The sequence below is a fragment of the Sinocyclocheilus grahami genome, unplaced genomic scaffold, assembly GCF_001515645.1.
Source record: "Sinocyclocheilus grahami isolate Dianchi unplaced genomic scaffold, SAMN03320097.WGS_v1.1 scaffold6.1, whole genome shotgun sequence".
Lineage (NCBI taxonomy): Eukaryota > Metazoa > Chordata > Actinopteri > Cypriniformes > Cyprinidae > Sinocyclocheilus > Sinocyclocheilus grahami.
The window spans coordinates 598755-613105 of NW_015505185.1; the positions used below are offsets into that span (position 1 = coordinate 598755).

At 35.1% G+C, this 14351-nt stretch overlaps 1 protein-coding gene across 1 annotated transcript in view; it reads right to left on the reverse strand.

Moving 5' to 3' along the window:
• The window catches only part of egfem1 (EGF-like and EMI domain containing 1), a 47174-nt gene extending 32823 nt beyond the window's left edge, over positions 1-14351 (reverse strand). Inside the window, exons 1-5 of the mRNA XM_016275741.1 lie at positions 14269-14351; positions 11519-11653; positions 4766-4902; positions 3495-3617; positions 19-141 (exon numbers count right to left, since the gene is read on the reverse strand). Coding sequence (XP_016131227.1) covers positions 19-141; positions 3495-3617; positions 4766-4902; positions 11519-11653; positions 14269-14351 — 601 coding nt within the window. The remainder of the gene's footprint in view (positions 1-18; positions 142-3494; positions 3618-4765; positions 4903-11518; positions 11654-14268) is intronic.

The following is a 14351-nucleotide window of genomic DNA, read 5'->3' on the forward strand; positions in this document are numbered from 1 at the left end:
ATGTTATAGAGATCTTACCTATGCATGTGTGAGCATCAGCATGTATGCGGAAACCCTCGCTGCACTCACAGTGGTATGAACCGAGTGTGTTCACACATGTCTGCTGGCAACCACCATTTAGCTCTTCACACTCATCTTTATCTGTTGAGATAGCATGCAACAAATGAGACATGGTCTGCCTTCACCTAAAAAATTGACAAAATTAGGCTGACACATTTGGTCGGCACCTATTCTTTCTTTAAAAATCTTTATTTATCTTTGTCTTATTTATTAGTTTGCTTGCCTTTAAATGTGTTTATGTATTTAAAGTGATTTAATTATTTATGTCCTTAATTTTATTCATTTATTCATTAATGTCTTTAAATGTAAAAATCTAAATGGTAAAATCAAAAAATAATAATAAAAAATAATCATTTTAAAAGCAATAAAAATGCTAAATGTAGTTCTGAATATTTTACTTACTGTTTTTCTGCTAGTAAGTTAATTCCTTTATCTTTTGTCAACACCCTTCCAAAAAGTACCATAGTACAGTGATGGTCTCAGAGGACTTTGATATATACCATGGTACTAAATGACTACCATATTTATACACCATGGTATTTACATGGTACTCCTAGGTACTTATGACAGTACCAAAGTACTTTTTGGTCATTTTGCAAAACGTATGGTTTGAAACATTGTGTTCAATACATATGAGTTGCCATAAATAGTAAATGTCAAGCCGTCACTGTGAGGAATGTGCTTAAATACAGGAGATTAATGGTGACCAACCATGTTTCACTCCATCCAGTTCTTGACTGTTTTAACAGATGGTTGCTTTTAAAAGCTTATTTATACACACAAAATAAGCCTCAGTTAATGTTTAAGGGGGAAAAAATTAAGGATTACGTGGACATTTGAGTTAAAGATGAGTCTGTAGTGGATAAATCCTACACATAGGCCTGGGCGATAAAACGGTATCGATATTTATCGACGGTACACCTTCTTCGATAACGATATAAAAATGTTTGATATAGTCCACGATATAGGCACGTGCTATGAGTGACGCAGACAGCACACACAAACATGAACACATGCTGAATTGAGTGCTGTGCCTGCCTGTGATGAGGAGATTGTGAATAAAAAAAATTAATATTAGTCGAATTTAAAATAAACATTTGCATTTGAATGTTAGGAGTGTGTCAGGGAGCGTCATCAGTGGCGCACGAGATGCGGTGATAATGATGTAAGTGATGTTGCATTTTCATGTTTTGTTAGTCTAGCCCACGAGATGCGCCGCTGCTGTGTTATGCATTCAAAATATTAGAGAACTATAGAAGCTCAATGCGGAGAAGATCTTGATTAGGTGAAAACCGAAACCAAGCCATTCACACACATGCATATTCAGCACATTTTTTAGACGGACAAATATGACTGCTGCACTCGCGTCTCACACAAGAGATGTAGCCATGCAAAGTTAAACCAGTTTAAACTTTTAACAAAACACGTCGCGAATTTGTGGAGGTTTATTCCTTTTCCCTGTCTCATATGTTTTTAAATGCAATCTGTGTGATGGGCGATTCGGCTCTTTGTATTAAGCAATGCATAAATACATGATGCTGTTTTGTTCATAATTGTTTTTGCAATTTACAAAATTATATTTGATTTATATGAGTTAATTTAGACGTAATGCACGTTTTTTATAGACAGTTATTTCCTTGCATTGACAATTTAAATGTGCTGCATTATTTTGCTCATTGCGCTCTTCTGTGGCCTCGGGAAACAAGCCAAATGTTTTCTCAAAACCTATTTAATCTGCATATAAAACATTAGAAATGAGATATTTGTTTAATTGAAAAAAAAATTTGTATTGCTCTTTGTTTTTTAAAAAGGTTATAAAAAATGTCAATAATTATCGATACCGAACAATATGAAACATTATATCGTTGATACATTTTTTAGCTATATCGCCCAGCCCTATCTACACATGTGCTTATGACATTACAAGAAACTGTATCTGTTAAAACACAGACATGATGTCATTGTAGATTTCTTATCATTAATTCTGGTGTCAGAATAGAACTGACCTGTCAGATGTCAGTTTGGTTTTAAAGAAAAATATAACTTTGTTAAAATTCTAGATTCTAAAATGTCAAACTTACAGAATTCTCAGAAAAATCGGAAATGTTGAACCAAAGAGCTGATGAACGATGTCTGATCCATCATTCATAATTAAATATATTACATCTGCTGCATGTGTGAATGTGCAAATAATGTCCATATTCATTCTGCTTTGTCAAAGAACTCTATCCAAAATCAACACAGCACAATATTGTTGGGATCTATTGCAAATGTTTAAAAATACACAATACTGTTGCTATTAAGATCATTTACAATTTCCTCTGTGTTAATTTGTTTTTTGTCAGGATGAATTCCTACAGATTCCTACATGAATGCAGTCATCTATGTGGGTCAAGTGCTTTAACATACAGCCTGCCCCATGACTGGATTATTGAATGTAGTTCATTAGCACTAATTAACCCTTTTGACCCAAAAGAAATCAATTACAGCCGTCTGACAATTTTCCACAAATCTAGAGCAGCCCCATTAGAGAGAGATTTACTCTAACTTCATTACCCAGTAAAATGTCATTGTGAATTTATAATAACTTACTGGATACTGGTGGAAATCATCCAAAAAACGAATTTTAATTAGAATTATTCACACTTTCACACAAGTAACATTTTTGCCAATGCAAATTATTCAAGTGCAAAATTATTTACAGTAATTTACCCTAACCTGTACTGATTTCAGCATTCTTTAGTATTTCTTCATCGGAATTACTGTTAAATCTATTATACAGGATCCTCTCTTTTATTTCTCTTCATTTCTCTCATTAAATTAACAACAATAAGTTGATCTACATAATAACAAAACATCTGCATTTCTGTGTTCAATCCCCCAACCGCCACGTCCCTCTCATACACCTGTTTCCTCACCTGTAGCCTTTCAGTCCAGCAGGACCTGAGACAGAAGGCCAGATCATCATTCCCACACCTACACACTAATAGCTGAGATGGACACAGATGTAAAACCGTCTCTCTCAGCGCATTCAGGAACTACAGCCCACACAAAGCCCATCATACATCCTTCTTCATCTCATGATGAAACCTGGCCAAACGAATGGCCTTAAACAAGCTCCAGATTCAATAACATTCACAGGATGGATAAAAAAGTGAATCCTGGATATCATTAAAAGAGAGCTTTAAAAACTACTCTCACTTATGATCATGATAGTTTAATGCATTAATGATCTGGTCATAAATGTGTCTGAATGTTTTATGGTGAATACACAATATTATACAGCTTATGATTTGATTTACTGCAGCTTATAGATATTAATATTTAGAGCTCTTTTCTCAGATGGTGGTTTTAAATGGAACACTCTGATTATACAGAGGTTAAATGACTTTAGAAAGATGAAATAAACTCAATGGATGTGAGTGTTCACTCACCTTGGCAGGATTTCCCATCAGCTCCGAGTTTCATTCCATCAGGACACCTGCAGTAAAAACTGCCAATAGTGTTACAGCACATGCCTTCACATCCTCCATTACTGTCCGCACACTCGTTTATATCTGAAAAGACAAGAAAGAAAAAAGAAAACCGCTGAGCATGTTGTTAGAAACATGAAAAAAAAGGCACAAAAAAAACAACAAACTCATTAAATTGAGTTGTGGTCATTTTTTTCCACTGAAAAAATGTAGATGCTTCAAATGTACCCAAGCTTTTAGATCATTTTGATTTAAAATTCACACATTTTTTAAAATAATCAAGTATAGTATGTTGTTATTTGATACAAAGTTAGTTATAACATTTTACTTCACCATCCACCTGGAAAATCTTTCTTTATTTTGAATACATTCTTCTTTCCAGCATGATGTTTAGATCGGTGAAAAGCTTTTTGTAATAATGTTTCCAGTCTGATGTCTTCAAATAGGACATTTTGCGGTCATTTTAACATGCTTGCGAAAAAATGTCATCACACAGACATAAACAAATGAACCACACAAACAAACACACACCAGCACTCAGACTCAGGTAATAAGTCCATGCTGCTCCAAACAACTGCCTTCTGCACAATTACCGCTTCTCATCAAGGAGACACAAGATGGGTTTTGAAACAGTGAAGGCAAAAATGCCTAAAAATAATTCAAAAGAAAATGATCTTTTTAAAAATAAATAAAATGTGTTTTTCTGTAAAGCCTCAGAAACCAAGGATGGGTCGCCATAACAAAGATCCAGGCCACACCCACACTTGGTTTCTAAGGCAACACAGCATCACCAGATGAACTCCACATCTAACTCTTTAATATTATAAACATGAGGACATTCTCCGATGCCCAGATTTAGGACACATTTGACATTTAAAGGGACATGCACCGAAACAGCTTGCTGTAAACAGAGCTGTTTTTGACAAGGTAAAAAGGGTGTTGTTTTACACTACCATTGAGAAATTTCACCAAAGTATGTTACAGACTTTTCATTAAGACCCTAAAGAATCATATCAACTTGTGGAAAATGGGCATCCTATGACCCCTTTAAGAGACAGAGGAAATACTTTAAATGTCTTTTAGTATCTAAGTGTGTCTAAGTGTTTAAAACAGACAGAAGAGTGAGAAACAGACAAAAGCAGAGTGCAAAACCATTTACAACCGCAAAAACAGATCAAGGTGTCTAATGTCTTTGAGTTTGACATCTGTGCTGGAGTAAACAGATGCTCTACACATAGGGTTTGCAGCATCACGAGGGTAAGTAAAGGATGACAGAATTTTCATTTTTGGGTGAACTTTCTCTTTAAGTGATTTCACAAAAGTAGAATGTGCCTGCAGTGGCTGAAATGCATCTTGATAAGGACTGACTCTGAAATACAGGCACAAATACATCTGAGAATAAACATCCACGCCGCCATCTGTTTAGCTTGTTTAGGCCCCTGTTCTCCATGTTTCACACCTGGTGATCATTCTCTGTCATATTAAATCTTTGTACATCTAGACTTGTTCTGTGTCCAGACCTCTGTCATTAATCTTGCTCTGGCAACAATGAACAGGAACACGATAGAACGATGAAAAACATCTAGAAAAACATCAATAACAAACAACAGGAAATGAACAGCAAATGGAAAAACTATTTTAAAATGTTAAAATAGTTTGTGTTGAGCAATATTTAAACATTCAGCCATTATTTGTCATTTGAAGAGCTTTCTGAACTTCTGTATATTGAATGCCATAAAGAATGTTGTTCAATTTGGAATGTGTTTTAGCATTCCACTGCACTGTTTTTCCATTGTTTTTCTATGTAAACATGCACTAAATTAACGTGTTTTACTGGTGGGCTTGCATCTTGAGTCTTTTGCAGCATCTTGTGTATAAATTGTGTTCTAAAAATGCTAAATTTAAGTTTAAAACAAGTTACAATTTTTAAAAAAACCATATCTTAAGACTATGGCAAAAAAAAAATCTCTAGACTATGGTATTCCACTGTCCCAGTGTCTCATATTTTTAAACATAAAAGTGCGTTCTGAATGAATGACCCCTGTTAGTTTGCTAAAAATTAAAATATACCATTTTAATTGAAATACAAAATATAGGATATTACATAACAATTTAAAAAATGTAAAATAAAAAAATAAAATAAATGTAAATATATTTAAAAATGTACATAAAATAAATTTATTTGAAAATATTAAATATACAAAAATATATAAAAAAAATGTATTTGCACAATAGTTTGTATGTACTTTAAAGGATTATTTCACTTCCAGAATAAAAATTTCCTGATAATTTACTCACCCCCGTGTCATCCAAGATATTCATGTCTTTCTTTCTTAAGTCGAAAATAAATTTTTACTTTGGTTTTTAATTAGGTTTTTGAGGAAAACATTCCAGGATTTTTCTCCATACAGTGGACTTCAATGGCGATCAACAGGTTGAAGGTCCAAATTGTAGTTTCAATGCAGCTTCAAAGGGCTCTACACGATCCCAGCCGAGGAATAAGAGTCTTACCTAGTGAAACAATTTTTATCTTAAAAAAAAAGCTAAAAAATGTGTATACATTGTACCCACAAATGCTCTTCTTGCACTAGCTCGACTTCACGCATTATGAAGTCACACTGGTACTGGTGGGCTTGCATCTTGAGTCTTTTGCAGCATCTTGTGTATAAATTGTGTTCTAAAAATGCTAAATTTAAGTTTAAAACAAGTTACAATTTTTAAAAAAACCATATCTTAAGACTATGGCAAAAAAAAAAATCTCTAGACTATGGTATTCCACTGTCCCAGTGTCTCATATTTTTAAACATAAAAGTGCGTTCTGAATGAATGACCCCTGTTAGTTTGCTAAAAATTAAAATATACCATTTTAATTGAAATACAAAATATAGGATATTACATAACAATTTTAAAAATGTAAAATAAAAAAATAAAATAAATGTAAATATATTTAAAAATGTACATAAAATAAATTTATTTGAAAATATTAAATATACAAAAATATATAAAAAAATGTATTTGCACAATAGTTTGTATGTACTTTAAAGGATTATTTCACTTCCAGAATAAAAATTTCCTGATAATTTACTCACCCCCGTGTCATCCAAGATATTCATGTCTTTCTTTCTTAAGTCGAAAATAAATTTTTACTTTGGTTTTTAATTAGGTTTTTGAGGAAAACATTCCAGGATTTTTCTCCATACAGTGGACTTCAATGGCGATCAACAGGTTGAAGGTCCAAATTGTAGTTTCAATGCAGCTTCAAAGGGCTCTACACGATCCCAGCCGAGGAATAAGAGTCTTACCTAGTGAAACAATTTTTATCTTAAAAAAAAAGCTAAAAAATGTGTATACATTGTACCCACAAATGCTCTTCTTGCACTAGCTCGACTTCACGCATTATGAAGTCACACTGGAAAGGTCACGCATGGCGTAGGCAGAAATACCGACCCAGTGTTTAAAAAGCAAACATGAAAGGCTAAATCAAAACGCCCTTTAAAGAAAAAGGTAAAACGGAGATGTCGAACGACTTTGAACTTGGAGGAGAAAATGAGATGGAGTTTTTCACCCTACTGTACCTTTTTGAACCGGAGTACACAGACGAAAAACTAACCACGCGTGACCTTTCCAACATGATTACGTTATGTGTGAAGTCGCGCATGTGCATCGCAGAGCCAGTGCAAGACGAGCATTTGTGGTTAAAAAGTATATACATTTTTATTTATTTGTATTTTTTTAGAAAATGACTGATCATTTCACTAGATAAGACCCTTATTTCTTGCCTGGGATCGTGTAGAGCCCTTTGAAGCTGCAATGAAACTGCAATTTGGACTTTCAACCCGTTGATCGCCATTGAAGTCCACTATATGGAGAAAAATCCTGGAATGTTCACATCCACCCTGTAATGATAAAAATCCACCCAGTGCTTTTTTAAAAATCCCCAATAATAATGATCACTTTCTCGGATCAGGCTTTCCCTCCCACGATTGTTGACTGACACTGGTGTTTTACCTTAGACCCTGAGTGAGCTGTCATCAGTCCGCATTGTTTCAATGCTGGAGCGGGTGTAGACAAGATTGTCTCCTAAGCGATTGAGGTGTTTTGTTGTTGGATGTAATAATGAACATAGCAGTCATCATTTACTCCCGACATCTGAGCCGCTGAAGACGCAGTGGATTACACTTGTTTTTGAAGGGAATGCTCCCCCAATCTACCTAAATGCATCTATGTTCGCGCGAATCATTCGTGATCCAGCTTCACCTTCAGAAGTGAGTATAAGGTTTTTCTATGAATCTTTGCAAATCGCCTTTCCTAATAATGTGCTAGTTAGCAAGTTCCACGGCTAAATGCGGCTAAAGTTTACAGTTTCGTGAGAACTGCTTTACCCCACAGAAGAGAGGGATGGGGTAAGCAGAGCTCATTAGCATTTAAAGGGACATGCACCGAAACAGCTTGCTGGAAACGGAGCTGTTTTTGACAAGGTAAAAAGGGTGTTGTTTTACACTACCACTGAGAAATTTCACCAAAGTATGTTATAGACTTTTCATTAAGACTCTAAAGAATCATATCAACTTGTGGAAAATGGGCATCCGATGAACCCATTAATTTTTTTAATCTTTTCGACTGAAGAAAGACATGAACATTTTAGATGGGGGGGGTGAGTAAATGATCAGGAAATTTTTATTCTGAGAAGTGAACTAATCCTTTAAAAAAATAGACATATACAATAGAAAATGTGACTGGAGAGTCACATTTTTAGTCACAAAACTCACCAGCGTGTTTCTAGGTAGTTAGTATTGCCTCATGTCAAAATGGCCCACCATCCAAGACTCTTCCCATGAGTCCCTCAATGTATTGGATTTTTTGACCATCCATTCATTCGTTCATTCAGTTATATAAAACACATCTTTCACGTATTTCCATTTAAGTATTAAGAAGTGTTACATATTAACTGATGGCCATAAATTCTAAGCCAGAATTAAGCGGAAATCTAATGACCATAACTATCTTTCCTGGGAACTCAGTTTGGCCACAGTACAGCACACCTAATGTATTCTACAGACGACAGCTGACAAGACCTCACAAGGTCTCTACATAGTGTCTTTTTCTCTTCAAAATTGGAAAAGAGGATTATTGTAACAATTCGACCTTTGAATTTAAGGCATAAACTCTTTCTGCTTACTGTAGGTCCTAGATTTTAAATACACTAATAAGTCTCAAAGGAAACGTAATGAGGAAAAACTGGGCATTTTCATTCTCTTGCATTCCTTTCCTCTACTTTTTCTCAATGTATGGTTAAGTCGTTTGGTTATCTCTCAGGGTTATAAATGCTTCGAGGAAAAGCAGCAGTATCTCAGGAATATCCCCTGTCCTTTCATTGGGAGATCCTCTTTAATGGTTTAGACAGAGGAGTTACAAAACATTAGAAACTTTGAGCTGTGTGCTCTATCAGAGAAGATAGTTTTGTGTATCCAGCCGCTTTGTCTCAGCATGTAGTGGCATGTGTCTTCTGTTGTATAGAGATCGCACAGATCACTGCACTTGGCCCTGTATTATCCTACATAAACACACACATTCAATCCAGGCCTCACATTCAAGCATGACTTCTTTTCAACCAGCAAGGGACAGCAAAACATCTGGCAAGCATTTGCACATTAATTACATGTTTCCGCAATTAACGGATGATCAGTATACAGCAACGAGATGTTTCCATATTCCATCAAATATTAAATTACAGGTGTCTGCTTTACAGACTCCATGAAAGAAACTGACTATGAAAAGAAAACAGACAAATTAGACAGCATTTCTGAGAATCATTATATTTATTTCAAATACCATTATTTCAAATACCATTCAAAACTTGGGTCAGTAAGTCTTTTATGCTCACCAAGCCTGCATTTATCTGATCAAAATACAGTAAAAACAGTAATATTGTGAAATAGTATTATAATTTTAAATAACTGCAGCCAATAGGCTTCAGTGTAATCCTTCAGAAATCATTTTAATATGCTGATTTGCTTCTCAAGAAACATATCTCATTATTATCAATGTTGAAAACAGTTGTGCTGCTTTATATTTTTTGTGGAAACTGTGATACATTTTATTTCAGGATTCTCTGATGATAGAAAGTTCAAAAGAACAGAATTGATTTGAAATATCTGAAATATTATAAATCCTTTTACTGTCACTTTTGATTCATTTAATGTGTTCTGGTCAAATGAAAGTATTAATTTTTTTTTTTTTTTTACTTGAATGGTAGAATATAATATACATAAATAAATATACAGTAGACTAATGTCTCAATAATGTCTCAAAACATTGTCTCACATTAGCCAAGCGTCTGCAATCAACAGTCAATTCCAATGTAAACACAAACATTTCTCAACATATTCTGTACTATGCTATCAAGACTAATTTTATAGCTCTCTACTCTTTTTTTATGTCAACAGTTTGCCTCATTTTTGTCTATATTGATGTGTCCTCTAAGGAAACATCTAAGACAATGTTGATAATGAAAGCCCTATTTACACTCTAAAAAATGCTGGGTTAAATACAACACGTGCTGGGTAAAATAGGGACAAACCCAGCAATTGGGTTGTTTTGACCCAGTGGTTGGGTTACTACCCAGAAGGTTGGGTTAAACATTTAAACATTTAACCCAGCCGCTGGGTCAAAGCATCCCAATTGCTGGGTTTGTCCCTATTTTACCCAGCACTGGGTTGTATTTAACCCAGCGTTTTTTTAAAGTGTAGTCATGAACCATTAAAAAGCAATAGAATTTTCCTTTAACAACTCATATTTTATAACACTGAATATTGACAGCTGATACTGTTTAAAAACTGATCTTTAGAAGTCCAAAGGGTTTTGTGTTAAAAGCAAAAGAACCTTCCAGCACACACACACAACCGGTTCCTGTTTCTCCACAGCAGGATTTGGTTTCTCTGTCTCTCAGCTGAGATCACCTGCTGAGTGGAAATGCTAGATTCATTTTCTTTTCAAGTTCTCACTGGAATAACGTTTTAAAGATGCCAGACTTGCTGCTGCCCATCTCAACAACAAGAAGATGTAACCTACTGTTGATCGGGAAACTCACTTCTCACTCACAAGGTCTCTGTTTTCAATGCCAGTGATTTCATTGCCAGTGTTTTGCTTTTCAATAATTCTTCAAACCGAATTTCCGTTTCAACGGCCCGTGTCTGCCAGAGCGTCCTGCAGCAGTGAGGCTCTTGTTCAAATATGAGTTTCTCACCAAACCAGCACATGGAGCATGTCAGTACGAGTTCATTAAACTAAAAGGGATAGCTGTCCCGGTCGGATAAGCATGCTTTTGAACAGCATGTAATCTATTCGAGAACCTCAATCATAATTTACAAACCGCTTAGTCAAAGTTTGCACGCATACACATATTTGTGCTGGATCAGAACATTTCATGTCTTAGTTCAGAGTAGATGACTGAACTGAAGGATAAAGACCAGAATGGAGCAGTGAGAAAGTGGTGTGCTGCTTCGTATTTTTTTGGAAACTGTGAGACATTTATTTGAGGATTATTTGATGAATGGAAGGTTTAAAAGAGAAGCATTCATTTGTAACATTATACATGTCTTTACTGTCAGTTCTAATCAATTTAATGCAGCCTTGCTGCATAAAAGTATTAATTTCTTTCAAAAAAACATCAACAAAATACTGACACCAGACTTTTGAAAGGTACCACACATATGTTTAGATGAACACATACACCCTCATTCTGCCTCATTCGACACCTCACAGAAAACCTCACATATACTGTCAAAACAAACTGAGAGGGGGAGAAACAAGTGGGAATCTAACAAACCAAAGTGATGTTTGCCTGCGAAAACTCCCTCTGCACTCACAGGTGGTGGACAGAGTGTGTGGTGCACATGCATTAATGCACATAACCTGACCCAAGAAGCAACAGATCTAAAACAGAACCCATTCATTCAAGATCAGCTGTTGTTTGAGTGTCTTACCTCCTCTCGTAGCCCATGCACCAGCGCTGAGAAGAGCAGCCCTGCCTCCACACCTTCACCATTCGCGTAAATGCCTGAACGCATGGTTGCCTCACCCCCAGCATAGACATCTCCTGCTCCTCACACACATTCGGCCTAAGAAATAGTGAAAATGATACTATACAAAAACCCATGGAACCTAAAGGAATAGTTCACCCAAAAATAAAAAAATTGCTGAAAATGTACTTAACCTCAGGCCATCCTAGATGTAGATGAGTTTGTTTCTTCATTGGAACAGATTTGGTACCCATTCACTGCAGAGGATCCATTGGTGAATGCTAAATTTCTCCAAATATGTTCCAATGAAGAAACAAACTCATCTCGGATGGCCTGAAGATAAGTACATTTTCAGCCAATTTTCATTGTTGGTTGGATTTTCTTTAGGACCGTCTCAACTTCTGTCTCAAATTTATGGCCTGATCCAATTTTGGTCTTCCTCAGTTTGGTTATGTAATGTTGCATGGATTGTTGGATAGCAGTTCGCTGTGAAATCCAGACCAGTGGGGGCACATTAAGGGTAAATGAATTGCACATAGGGGGTGCTTGTGAGCAACATCATGAACTATAAAACACATGCAATAACATGAAAAACAAAGTCTTATTTGCGACAGGGCCTCGAACATCAAAACTCCTTCTTTAGTGAGATGTCATAATTACCCATCCTGTTCACATGCTAAAAAAAAAGCATTGTTAATTTCAACATAAATGCTCACAGAAGAACACGTATGTGGGTCAACATATGTGTACCCTATTGTCAGCTGAGAGTATGCAGACTTTTTTTGCATCCTTGCACAATAATTTGTGCAAGGATGTAACCACATAAGGACTTGGGGACTAAATGTAATAATTACAAACCCTAAATAGTGGACAAAGGGAAAGTTGGCTTTTTAGAGTAAAAAGAGCATTTATATCTGTGCTGGGTCTTGATGTTCTGCATTTGTTTATTATGTCACTACACGGATATGTAGAAAAACTTTAATGAGTTGGGCTCTTATCATGCTATGGTGTTATGAGCCATTGAGAAAATAAATCAATAATCTGCTCTTAGATCTTGTGGCTGCGGAAACAGCTCATTTTAGGATGTTGACACAATGTCCTAACAGCTTGTAAAGTCTGATGCTCCAAGAACACATTGAACCACATGTTCAAGATCCAAATGATCATTTGCACCAACACACAAATTTAACTATAGTTATATTTAAAATATTAATATAAATACTGATAAATAATCAAATAACTGTGTTATAGACTAAGCCAAATCCTACCGCCGAAAGATTTTTTAAAAATTATTTGTATAATTCAAACAGGATATGCTGTCATTTATAGATTGAAAATATACCTGAATATTTCCAATGGGAGGTTTTCTCACAATTAGACCATTTTAGGGATAATTTTGGTCGTAAAGTATAGCTAAATACATACACGCTCAACTTTTTTTCACTTCTCCTTACAGCCATATATGTCAGGAGCTTTTCGTTGATTTAAACCTTTCTTATGGTTGTCCAAATGTTAGAGCAGCCTATTCACAGCTCAGAGTATGGAATATTGCTGGGAATGCATTTCACCTTCATAAATAAATCAGGATATTGCAGAATGATTTGTTATAATCCATCTGTGACACTCTGCTTCTTAAATCCTTGAATTTAGTTTTATAGACTGAGTCTGGGCTCTGCCTCAGAGGGTCCTGTTCTCTCTCAGGTTGCTTCCTATGACCATCTGGGCTTAATACAACACATCCTGAGTTCATTAGGGGGCTCGCAGATAAACTGCACAGTCACACACCGGATCAGCCCTGGAGTTAGAGTGTCAGAGACTCAAGGAGGCGTTGATTCACTGCCTCAGTCACACTTAACATATTTACTAATTCTTATAGTGCAGAATCTGAGTCCATTTGGACCAATACATTTTGTTTAGATAAACGTAGCCTATATGTACAAATTCAAAACATGATAATCAAGTGTTTACAGAATAAATTCAATTATTTGATGATCATTTATATTTGAATATCATTTCACATTTCAAATGGCCTCTGGCACTTTTGGCGACACCTGAGAAATTAAATCACTACAGAAATAATGCATTATTTATTTAGATTAATTGTCAGTGAACCTTCCAAATTATTGTGCTATACCAAAACAAAGAACTAACAGTAAGAAACCAAGTGAATTAATTATTGTTTGTTATTATTAATAACAGGAATATGAAACTAATTAAGTAATTAGTATGCTATGTATTGTTATTTATTATTATTAATAGTAATTTGAACATTAAGTAATTTGAAAACTCACAGATAAGCATTTCATAAGCGAAATGGTTTCAGTTGGTGTTACATTTTCTTAAAAACACTGGTAGCACATTTACTATTTAACCTGTAATGAGTACTTTAATAACTAAAAATAACTTTAATCACTAAAATATATCATGCATGTTTTATGTGAACATGAACATTTCTATTAGGCTAATTAAAACGTCAAGACATTACTTATTATTTGAATGTACATTAATGATCATTATGATAGCCTATGTAACATGTAAATTCTTATTAATGTTATTAATTAACGTTATTTTAAAGTGCTTTCTTTGATTATTTTAAAATAAAACATAGTTTGTTTTGTTTTACACACGTTGGAATTAAGTTTCAGATAAGAATATCCCGTGTACGACTTTTGCGACCACAAAACATGATTCAAAATAAATATAATATAACTCACATGTCGGGCTGCAGGTCCAGTGATGCTGCACCGTTCAGAGACACGATCACACAGCAGAGGAGAAGCGTCACGGAGCAGCACAT